Source organism: Carassius auratus, chromosome 32 (genome assembly GCF_003368295.1).
Source record: "Carassius auratus strain Wakin chromosome 32, ASM336829v1, whole genome shotgun sequence".
NCBI lineage: Eukaryota > Metazoa > Chordata > Actinopteri > Cypriniformes > Cyprinidae > Carassius > Carassius auratus.
Window position 1 is genome coordinate 28,090,970 of NC_039274.1, and position 12,560 is coordinate 28,103,529.

General features: G+C 36.7%; 1 protein-coding gene across 2 annotated transcripts in view; it reads left to right on the forward strand.

Annotated features, from left to right (window-relative positions):
- Positions 1–3,102: 3,102 nt before the first annotated feature.
- The window catches only part of LOC113052004 (A disintegrin and metalloproteinase with thrombospondin motifs 17-like), a 99,323-nt gene continuing 89,865 nt past the window's right edge, over positions 3,103–12,560 (forward strand). For both annotated transcript variants that reach the window (XM_026216241.1, XM_026216242.1), the window contains exons 1-2: positions 3,103–3,377; positions 6,054–6,400. In XM_026216241.1, the coding sequence (XP_026072026.1) occupies positions 3,305–3,377; positions 6,054–6,400 (420 nt within the window). In that variant the 5' untranslated portion in view covers positions 3,103–3,304. The remainder of the gene's footprint in view (positions 3,378–6,053; positions 6,401–12,560) is intronic.

Consider the following 12,560-nt stretch of genomic DNA (forward strand, 5'->3'; position numbering starts at 1 on the left):
GTTGAAGGATTTTTTTTATGTTTAATTCTATTTTTATTGTAATAAAGTTTTTGAGCCAATACTTCAGTATGCCAGTTTAATAATGCTTATCAGATCTTTAGTTAATGTTCATCTAAACTTTCCTCTATATGTTTTACATATATTTTCTACTGCCCCTCAGTTAAATATATATTTTATTACTCAAAACTGATTATTTATGTTCCAATAGATTATATTATTTGCATATGTTACAATACTTCATATTTTAAATTCTTTATTTTAAATATTTGGTATTTATTTTTGCGGAAGATTATATCCAAGTTGCTCTTTTCTATTCAATAGAAGTGAGTGTTGATAATGGTGTTCAAGCTGAAAAGGCAGTTGATTAAATCTTTTCACTTCTGTTCTAACGATTAAATCTCATTCACAAGTTTTGGGCAACATGACAGTGAGTAAACAACAACCGAAATGTATTAAAAAAATTTGGTTGAACAATTAGTGTGTCTAAATGGCATTTAAGCATCTTGATGTCATAATGGAGCAACAAACAGCTCTTTAAACAAATAACTTGTTCAATATGAGTTCAGTGTACTGCTTTTGTTAACTACTAGGGGGAGCAGTTGACCACAAATACATATCAATATTATACCTTTTAAATGGGCAGCATTTTTTTTGTCACAATACTTTTAATGCTTGATTTCATTATGGTGTTTCCAGGGATGACTATTTTGGAACCGGACTGCTGTTTTCAGACAGTTCATAATTTATTGTGCTGTAGATGATGACCACAAGAACAAAGTCTCCCCTCCTAAACATAGTGATGCTTGCTGAAGTCTAAGCCTCACCAATACTGTTTCTGTTTCATACTTAGGTTTTGCTATTGGAACAAACCGCTAACCTGACTATTAACATTAGCATGTAGCTCATCCTCATCACTGTTTATGGTTCTGTTGTGTTTCATGTTTGTTCTGAGAATAGACATGACTTTCTTTTTCTCACTTGGATTTCTCCACAACTTGTAATAATCAGAGGCAATAAATACTATTTCAAAGATAGTACTCTTTGCATGTGTTGTGTGTACTTAAAGCCTCTCGATTAACGTAAGAGCGCCACCCTCAGGCTGAATAACGCAAGTGTTCTGGGGCTCTGAGTGTTTTTAGTGCATTGCTATGCTGTTGCTAGTGCATTGTGCGTGTTATGGCATTGCTATGGAGTTTCAAATGTGTTTAAGATGGTTTTAAGTGTATTGCTATCTTTTACACAATTGTAAAATTCTGGGTGATTATATGTCATTATAAGTGCATTAATGTCGCTAGTACAACTGCTTTCAACTTACAATCTGCAGACTTATTTGTGCTCAGATATCATCATATATCACCACTATATCCAGCCTAGATAATTCTGTCACTCATTACAGGGCACTTGGCTGTGCCAGAGGCCCCACTATCCACAGGAAGCAGCAGTAACTCTTCTGTGGTGCTTTGGCAAAGAGGAATGAGAAATCAAAACACTTGAAATAGGATTAAAGCCTCTGCTGACCTACGCTAATGAACTTTATCCACTCGCAAGAGCTCCGTTCTCAGGGTACAGACTCCTGATGTATGAGCTTTCAATGTATAATACTGCTGAAAGAAAATCTACAGAATTAATGCAATGTAGATTCTTCTTATACCAAAAATTTGTTCGGCTCTGATATATAAATCTGAAATCATTAGCAACAACCTAGCTCCGGAAATGTATCCGAAAACATTTTGCAATGCATTTTTGTTTTATTTTTCTTATTGCATACTTGCACTAGGTTTATTGTCACAAACGCAAAAGCCCTTTTGTGTTTGCTATTGCATGAGTTGCACTGACCTCACATAGTTTTGGTCTTTTAATCACTGTATATGAACTGTTAATGTCCTACTCTACAATAGCACTGCTTTATGTGTGTGTGTTGATAACTAAACAACTTAAATCCAAAATGAACGTTTTCAGCTCAATATATTATAATTATCCAGTAGCCTACTTAAATTGATTCTCAGCCATAATGTTCTCCAGGTTTGCACATGCTCTACATTAGTAATAGTGCATCACATCTGTTGCTTTTAAGAATGATGAGGCACAATTACAGCATCCAGGCATTGCAAGTATATGCCAAGGAGATCCTGTAATATAAGAATTCACAATAAGTCTTAACTTATGATAAAGAATGTCATTAACACAAAGATTTGGAAAACTGGGTCTGTCAAGTCTTTGTGATTTGAATTTCTTTATATAATTGATTTTGATTATTTTGTTTAAGCCGATTGAAGCTTTTAATAAAAAATGGCAAATAATCCCCTTGGAAACATTTAGGTCATTTTCGAAATTTTATAGAATTTTTTTTTTAAAGGAACAACAGTTTACGAAAATATAAGTTGCTTTTTCTGGAGCTGTTATTATTATTAATAACAAGTAAGTGAATGTTAATCATTGTCAATAATGTTAACACTTAATTTGTTGCCTCTAACAACTGATTGTGGTAATGGTAAAGGAGACCAGCTTTAAAGGGGGTCTACAATGGTGTTTTGTGTATTTAGAGTTGTTCACAGTGTCAAAGAGATGGATTTTCATGCTAAACATGGCCAAAGTTGAAAAGAAAAAGAACCCAGCGAGTGTATCGAGGGCGTTTGTGTGTTCTCGTCATTTCAGTGACGACAGGAGCTCGGCTTTTTCCGGAGAGAATCGGAAAGCTGTATTTTTCTTTTATAAATATGATAAAATAAAGACTTTTTGGAGATATGAAGGATACAGTACTACTTTATATGTACTCAATATTAACATGGGATAAGGTGAAACTGTGTATGTTATGTATCCTTTAAATTGTGAGCTGGTCAACCAGCTTAGACTGGTTTAATAATTTGTATTTTCGGCAGATAATATGCCAAATCATACGGATATATTAAAGCTTACCAAGTTCTTTCCTACTGTTTTTGCATTTAATACTTTCTATTTAAACTCAACAGGCCGTTTAATGAACGTCAATACACAACTGATTTGCCTTTCTCTCAATAGATCTGGGACCGCGTGCACTGTTCCGGCCCCTTTAAGAGACCGACGGAACCAATAGCCAATGACGCTGCGGGGATCTATTTACTTGGATCTTATCGACCAATCCGAACGCAGATGGGGCGGGACGTCGCTGTCAGGAGGCGGAGCTCTTGCCTGAAGTTGAGTTCCTCGTCTGCTGTCATTAAACTTTCTGAAACTTCGTGTCAGTCCGCTGTAGCTGCTCCGCCAGCACGCACTGTCTTTCTTCTTTACACAGACTGTCGCTCTACGATATATATTACTCATAATAATGCACGGCCATGACACGCTACTGCTTGTCTTGTCTTTTACACTCTTTCGCATCGGACAGAAGGCAATATCAGGTAAGACTGCAGCACCTGCGATACTCCTGACATAAATTCACCATGGTAACCAGTTTCAGGTAAATATAGGCTACTAATATTTCTACAGTTATAGGTGCTGAGGGGAAATAGATAAATATACAGAAATAATCAGAAAGCTAAACTGTCCCCGTATGAACTTATTTAAATGTTCTGCATTGGTCACGAGAAACGGCGGAAACTGCGCTTACCATGTTAATTTATGATCTGGAACATTTAACCTGTAACGTTAGTAGGCTAACGGTGACTTGGTAATATTATTTGAAGCTGTATATTTTTCCTGCTGTTTACAGAAAAGTTTCAGCCATGCTGTTTTAATTAAGATAAAAATTGTTTATTTAAAAGCAAGCAATATAGGCTTATCACGCAAGTTACGGTTCAAGATGTTGGCTGCTTCTCAAAACCTAGTATGCTGCCTACCTAGACGGCTTCATGGGCGGGAAGAAATGCTGTGACGTCACGTGCGCTCTTTTGGCAGAGTGCATGTTACATCACAGTGGGCATGTGAGCTCATGCAACTGCATGATGGCCAAACTGCTGTCTACTAGATAGTCTTCATCTTACAAGTGTATAGGAGGCACATTCTCTGTGTAGTGTGGCTCCTAACATGACTAGCAATTCTGACTAACTCCTAACAATTTTAGGGCATTTTGTGCATTTTAGACATTCTTGAGAATGCATGCAAGCTCATGCAATTGACTGATGCTCAAAAATGCTGTCTAGATAGTCAGCTTACTAGGGTACAGGAGTGCCATTCTCTGCTGAGTTTTATGATAGTTTTTCTAAGGGCATGCAAGTTCAATGCAACTGCATAAATGCTGCCTAGATAGTAAACTCATTAGAGTATGGAAATCACTTTCTTTGTGTATAGTGGCTGTCTAACTAGACAACATTTGGGCCTTTTTAGACATTCTCTTGATTGAGAGTGTATGTAAGCTCATGCAGTTGTTTGATGCTCAGAAATGCTGTCTGGATAGTCACCTTACTACAGAAGTCACGTTCTCTGTGGTGTTTAATGACAGTTTTTGTGGGCATTTTAGACAGCCTTTTGGTTAAGGGCATGTGAGCTCAATCCAACTGCTTGATGTCTAAATGCTGCCTAGATAGTAAGCTCATTAGAGTATGGGTCACATTCTCTGATAGGTAGTCAGCTTACTAGAGTACAGAAGTCACATTATCTATGTAGTGAACTGCCAATTTAGACTTTTTGGTGGCATTGTAGGCATAATAGACTTTTTCTTGGCTGAGAATCCATGCAAGCTCATGCAACTGTATTGTGCCCAAAACTGCTGCCTACTAGATAGTCATCTTACAAGAGTACATTATGCACATTCTCTGTGTAGTGAGCTTCCTAAATAGACAGTTTTAGAGCATTATATGTATTTTAGACATATTCCTTACTGAAAATCCATGCAAGCTCATGCAACTGCATTATGCCGAAAAATGCTGTCTTCTACATAGTCATCTTACAAAAGTGCAGAAGTCATTTAGACATTTTAGGCGTTCACTTGGCTGAGACTGCATATGAGCTCATGCAACTGTATGATGCCCAAAATGCTGTCTAGATAGTCAGCTCACTAGGGTAAAAAAAAATCACATTCTTTGTATGAAACAGCCTAACTAGAAAGTTTGGGGGGGAATTTTAGGCACATTTTAGATGTTGTTTTTGCTGAGAATGTATGCAAGCGTATGCAACTATATGATAACTAAATGATGTCTAGATAGTCAGCTTACTAGGGGACAATAGTCACTTTGTTTGCTGCCCAACTAGAGAGTTTATTATGGGTTTTTAAAGGAGCATTTTAGACATTGTCTCGGCTGGGAGTGAATGTAAGCTCATGCAACTGCATGATGATCAAAAATGCTGTCTAGATAGTAAGCTTACTAGGGTACAGAAATTGCATTCTGTGCAAAGTGAGCTGCCTAACTTTTTTTTTTTTTTTTTGCTGAATTTTTTTTATATGATTTAGAGATAATCTTAGACATTATCTATTGCCCAAGAGTGCATGTGAGCTCATGCAACTGTATCCCAGTACACTGTCTTAGTAGGCAGCCAGTGTATCCTCTGTACTCTGGTGAACTGCTTTCCTAGACAGCATTTTTAGGCATTACGGGCATGAAAAAGTCTGTTGGCAAAGAGCATATGTTACGTCACAGTGCTGAGAGGAGCTTGTGAGCTCATGCAACTGTACGATACATAAAAATGTTGTCTAGGTATGCAGCCTACTAGCTTTTGAGTGTTCTACTTATGTTTCTGTTGAATCCGTTACTTACTCAGTCCACTTTAATTTTATGAACTCTTCTGTAACCTCTGTTTTTTAAACAAATTTACTTCCCCTTACGTGTATCCTTCTCTAACTAACTACAGGCAGACTTGTAAACTCAACTCGGACTTATAAAACTAGGAGTTGTGCATTTTTTCCCACAGAACTTGGAAATATCAGGGAATTAAAAGAGAAAAAAATGAGTTGTAGGTCTGTAAAATCCTAAATCCTAAAAAATGCTTCTGGTTATGCTCAGCGCTGAAGATTTCATTTCAATTCCTTATGCAGTAATTTCGAATGGATGGAAAGGTCATGGAAACAGTTATTTTTGGGATCCATGACTTGACTACACATTGCACTGCTATTCTAATTAAACCTTGTTCATGTCTCCTAGCACAATCTGCCATGTACGAGACAGATGTGGTCGTACCGCAGGAGCTGCGGCTGGACGAGGTGCACCTGCTCCAGGGATCCTACAGGTGGAGCAGGGGTCGCAGACCACGCTCGGACCATCAGCACGAGGACCACCTGTTTCTACGGCTGCCTGCTTTTGGAAAGGAACTGTACTTGCAGCTCCAGAGAGTCGACTCTTTCCTGGCTGAGGGGTTTGTGACGGAGGAGAGGAGCGAGGAGGGCAGTGTTCAGCACAAGCCCGCTTTAAGGGTCCGACGGTGTTTCTATGCTGGAGCCGTTCTCAATCACACAGACTCTTTTGCCTCATTGGATGCTTGTGGTGGACTGGTGAGTGGAGTTATTATATTTATTATCAGTTTATCTATAACATTTAAAATATCTCTGGGGTCTAAACCCTTAAAAACCTTAACCCTTTTTTTTTTGAAGAAATGTATACTTTTATTTAGCAAAGATAGTGAGAGCAAAAACACTTATGTTGTAAAAGATTTATATTTTTAATAAATGCTCTTCTTTTGAATTTTTTATCTATCTATCTATCTATCTATCTATATATATATATATATATATATATATATATATATATATATATATATATATATATATATATATATATATATATATATATATTAAGCAGCAGATCTGATCACGTGACACTGAAGATCATTCAGCAAATTCAGCTTTGCATCACGGGAATAAATTTCATTTTGCAATGTATGAAAATAGAAAATGTTTATTTTAAACTGTAATAAAATTTCAGAATATCTCTGTATTTACTGTATTTTTGATCAAATAAATGCAGCCTTAGTGAGCATAGGAGATGCCTTTCAAAAACATAAAAAATAATAATAATAATAAGTGTGTGCTATCCAAATTAAGCACCTTTATTGCATTTTATAATTTGCATTTTGCATTGTTTTTTTTTTATTAAATTTTTTCACAACCGACGAGTTGCAAATCACCAATATAGGCTATTTTTAAATGAAGTAGTTATGCATTATGTAATTATTTTACTGTCTTTTATTTAAGCTAAATGAATATACAGGTAACAGTAATTAAGGCCATGAGAACTTGCTTAAATTTCATTTAAATAATAACATTTTTAATGTCCTAAAAACAGATTTCATTTTCCTCATGGAGAATACCATTTCTTCCAATTTATTTTTTGATTTTGAGTTTAAATGTGACATTGAAATGTTTTCGTGAGATTCACTCAACCACACTTTGAGTGTGTGCTAGTTATTTGACTTTGTGGTTGTGAGCATTCCAGGCAAACCCACGGAGACAGGCTGTGTTTGTTTGAGAAAGAGTTTCCCTGACTTTGGTCCTATTACGATCATGCCATCCTTCAAACCTCCTTTGAATGGCTGTGTTAAATGCATTCAATCAAACGGCTTAAAGAGAAGTGGCACACCATCATTGTTAACTGTCAATTGTTTGACTGGTTAGAATAGAGTTTTTTCATCATCTGACCGGCCTTGGCCAAGGTTTGTGTTCTTCATTGTGTTCTGCCCAATCTGATAAACCTCACCAATTAACAGACAACTAGTTGACCACTCGGAATCATCTCTCTTTAGTTTGACTCTGTGGGAAATGAGCTCATCGTTATTGTAAATGTTCCACACACATGTGGCGAGGACGTTTTTGACTCGGCTGTGCAGAAGAGCTGAAGATCAGCTGGGGTTTTAACTAGCCCTGTTTGACATCTGTCTGAGACGTGTGTCATCTATAGGAGAGGAAATACGATTTTGGATGGTGGTAACAGTATCTTTTTATATAAGTCACTTTTATTTCCATAGTGCTTTATACGATACAGATTGTGTAAAAACGGCAGAATCACTCATGAGAACTCAACTACTGAGACAATTCAGATTCTGTTGTCATGCAGCTCTGAAAAGACAGTAGTTTAATTATTTAGCTCAGGTTGGTTTAAAGGGGGGGTGAAATGCTATTTCATGCATACTGAGTTTTTTACACTGTTAAAGAGTTGGATTCCCATGCTAAACATGGACAAAGTTTCAAAAATTAAGTTGTAAGTTTGAAGGAGTATTTCTGTTCCAAAAATACTCCTTCCGGTTTGTCACAAGTTTCGGAAAGTTTTTTTCGAGTATGGCTCTGTGTGACGTTAGATGGAGCGGAATTTCCTTATATGGGTCCTGAGGCACTTCTCCCGGAAGAGCGCGCGCTCCCATATAGCAGAGCACTGAGAGCACAACAGACATTCACTGATCAGAGCAAGAGCGTCGCGAAATGTCACAAAAGGAGTGTGTTTTTGGTTGCCAGGGCAAGACAACCCTGCACAGATTACCAAAAGAGAAACAGCATTAAGGGACCAGTGGATGGAGTTTATTTTTACAGAGCATCAACGGAGTTGTGCAAGTGTTTGTGTTTGTTCCCTGCATTTCGAAGATGCTTGTTTTACAAACAAGGCCAAGTTTGATGACAGATTTGCTCATCGTTTATTTCTTAAGGATAATGCAGTCCCAACGAAAAAGGGTCGCGATCGTGTGTTGGAACCGCATGCAGTGAGTAAAACGGCTTCAAATATCTCTGTGTTGTTAACTTAGCTATCGGCGCGTAAGCACATCAAGTAAACAACATGCGATGTTGTTATCAAACTGCACTTTCCACATGTACAGCTTAAAAAAAAAAAAAAAAAAAAAAAACCGACAAAGTGGAACTTAATCATTTTCCAAAACCGCTAAGCAAATATATATACAGTTTCAGTACATAGCACATAGAGCCGCTGTTGTTACTGCTGCTCTTGTTAAATTTCAGCCTCTGGATCATAAATATACGCTGAATCTGACTGTTAGCCATGGTTTGTTTTGGTTGGTTTTGTCCTCACGTAATGTCACAGCTTCCAAACGCTCTCAACGCAAAAGCCTACTGGCGCTCGTGATTCTTTAGCTCCGCCCACACGTCACGCCTACAGACGCTCGTGTTTTTCCGGGAAAAAAAAGCACAGACTATCTTTCTCTTATGAATATAATAAAACTAAAGACTTTTTGGAGTTATGAAGGATGCAGTACTACTCTATAGGTACTCAAGATTAACAGGATATTGAGTGAAAATGAGCATTTCACCCCCCCCCTTAATGTTTGTTCAGGTTTGATCAATAACAGTGTGACGTTCATCAGTTTTGAAACGGGTTTAATTCAGCGATAAGCAGCTGTGCCAAAGGCAGCAATGATGTTTGTTATTCAGCTTGAATCAGTTCAGTGTTGATTCAGTTTAATTCAGTAACCTTGTCGATGCAGTAAGATCAGCTGTAAAGCAGCTCTACACAAGAAAAGCTTAATTCAGTTCATGTTGTGTTCTCATCTGACGGTGTCATATTTTCTAGATACTTACTCATTATTGAGTGAATAAATATAAGTAAATTTTGTTTTTTTCTGTTTTATTTTTTCTAGATTCCGTTTTAATGGTTAAATAAAATTTTACTAACCAAAAAAAAAACATGGATAATTAATTGAAATCATAAAATGTATACAATTCAACATCAATCTTCCCCCAAATTCAGTTTTTGTTCCATTTCAATGCTACTGGATTAGTTACATTTTAATTTCCAAAAGGATGTCTAATCAATTTAATTTATAAAGCTTTAACAGTTTATTAAAATAGAGCACAATGAAATGTTTACATTTTCAGTAATTTTGTGTAGACTTTTTAAAACATTTCCAGAGGTGGGTAGTAACGAGTTACATTTACTTCGTTACATTTACTTGAGTAATTTTTCGGGGTAACGAATACTTTTCGGAGTATATTTAAAGATGGGTACTTTATACTCTTACTTGAGTACATTTTTTGGGTACTTTTACTTCGTTACTGTGGGCGACGCCCCTCTCGTTACTTTATCTTAATGCAATAAATGCTTCAGTTTATTCCAAACGCGCCGTCTACTTTTCTCTGGACAATGAGCGATGCCCATTCGCGAATGATTCATTCTTTTGAGTCAACTCTGTTCAAAGGCTTGATCAAACCAATTGGCAAACGAGTGAATTGGTTCATGAATCAGTTTGATTGAGTCGTTCAGTTCCATGCTGCACTCGCTGAGTTCTGAAGCGGTTCACTCAGAGTTGTAACGTTTAAGAATATTAGCAGCGTTGAAAACGGGGCTATGGAACTGCACTGAATTGAAAGCTAATCTGCAAAGGCTATTATTTGCTTGCGATGGAGATCCTTATTAGATGAACGCGTGTGCTGTCTACTGTTTAACAGGTAATAACTTGGGCTACATTCGATTACAGTACACGATATACCACTGTGACATTAGTTTGTTGTACGTGTGTGGCTTATAACAGGTTGAATGCAGCTTCCAAAAGACAAAGAATAGCCGATTAAGATTCTATTAATTTTAATACAATCACACCAGTGCGAGTACGTTCAGCAAGTCATATTATTATCAGCTGCTATATTCAGATCTGTGATCGCTTGCTGGCGCTGAGCTAGAGATAGATGCGTTTTTACAGCGCTGCGCATTAACCAATCACACACGGGTCTGTTCCGATGAGTCATCGCTGAAATGCCGGTGCTTCCTCCACTCGTCACTGACTGAATACCTCTTTCTGCCGAATTCTCTCGTCAGAAACAACAAAGTGCAGATGTGTGTACGAATCTATAATTAAGATATTGATTTCACAGTGTTAACAGTTTCAGTGATTTTAATGGTAGTTTCTGAGAGTGAATGAAATCTAGACTGTCAGTGAAAATTATGTTTAATAATGTAAATGTTATTTGCTCTCTTTCTGAACAATGAAAGATTAGTAGCAATATTTATATCACATTAACTTTCAATGTTAAATTCACATTTAAAATAAAGTCAGTCATATTAAAAATATGTTATGGCATGACACCTATATTTGTTACTTAAATAAACAGACAGGGTTTTATAATAAATTACATAAATTGGATTAAAGGCTGATGAAATATATACATTTATACACACACACATACATTACATACATTTTTTGTCTATATATCTATATAAAAATAGGCTCCGTATATATGACCCAAAGTAACTAGTAACTAACTACTTGAGTAGATTTTTTATCCGATACTCTTTTACTCTTACTCAAGTAACTATTCAAGACTAGTACTTTTACTTTTACTTGAGTAAATATTTCTAGAATTACTTTTACTTTTACTTGAGTAAAGTTTTTGGGTACTCTACCCACCTCTGAACATTTCTGGATTTATGATTTATTATTAAAAAGAGTGGTAATCAGATGGAGGCACTGTACAGTCCTACTTTTGATATATTCATCCAAAATTTGTTATACTGTAAATTTCACTTTTTATGAATAGATTACATGATTCTATCCACATTTTTGACATCATGGAAATATTTATGGTTACAGTTATCAGTTTTTTAAAGAGCTTGTTGCAATGCTTAATTTGATTGCATTCTCTCTGAAGAATGCATCTGATGCTACTGTTGATTTTGTTCAAAAGAAGGTATCTTATAATTTTGCATCAATGCTGTCTATGTAGGGAGCTCAGTGGGTTTTGAGACAGTGATCTTCAGACCAGCAAGGAGTCTAATTCTACTAACGTCTAATTAGTAAGCTTGTTTAAACAATGTTGGAGTTGGAGAGGACCAAAACAAGGTCTTCCTGTCTGTTAATGTCATTTCAGATAGTTTTTATGGCTCTGTCTCTCCTCAGACTGTATCCATATGTAACTGCACTTTGTTTAACCTGGTTCATGTGGGGTTTGCCTGTACTTGATGAAAGCGTGTGTTTTACAGCCTCTGTGGGAAACTTCCTGTCAGCACTCCCCTGTTCTCCTCTTCCTCTATGCATATTTCCCTCACCTCCATCCATCTGCACTTTCCACTCTTTCCTCCAGTGAAAGCCTCCTTGGTGTTGTGTGGATTCAGCTTTATTCCAGACTTTCCCACCTGACTGATCGCTGTCGTCGGATTTGATGCTGACTTGGTCGTTTTTCAGGATTTGGCAACAAGAGATTATTCTCACATTTCACATCTTTGTTCCCTTGAAGCCTTGAGGGGCGTCACAGTCAGTCGGAGGGGAAAGGCTAACGTACAGTATGTGAGATCCTCAGCGGGGCTCGTGATGAATGATCCTGGGTCTGCTGTCATAGAAAACACATCAGCTTCCTCCTGGAGAACATCATCTGAGATTCATGGCCTTATTTACTGTACAGATGCGGATCATAGTGATTAAAAACCACCATAAACGTGCTCCATTTGACTTTTATTTCAGTCAATTCTTTACACAGAGCTATCATGTGACTTAAAAGACATGAAATGTAGTGTGAAATCCAATTTTTTTTTAGTTTTAGAGTGCATTAATTAGAGTTATTTTTTTGGACACTACAAATTTGATTTCAAATACAAATCATATTAATTTCAAATCTTGAGTTGTTTGTTCAGGTAGTATAGGCAATGTCTGGTATATCTACTTCATATTTTATAAAATATAAAAATTTTTAAAATAGCTTGCTGAATAATATGTTTAATGAATAT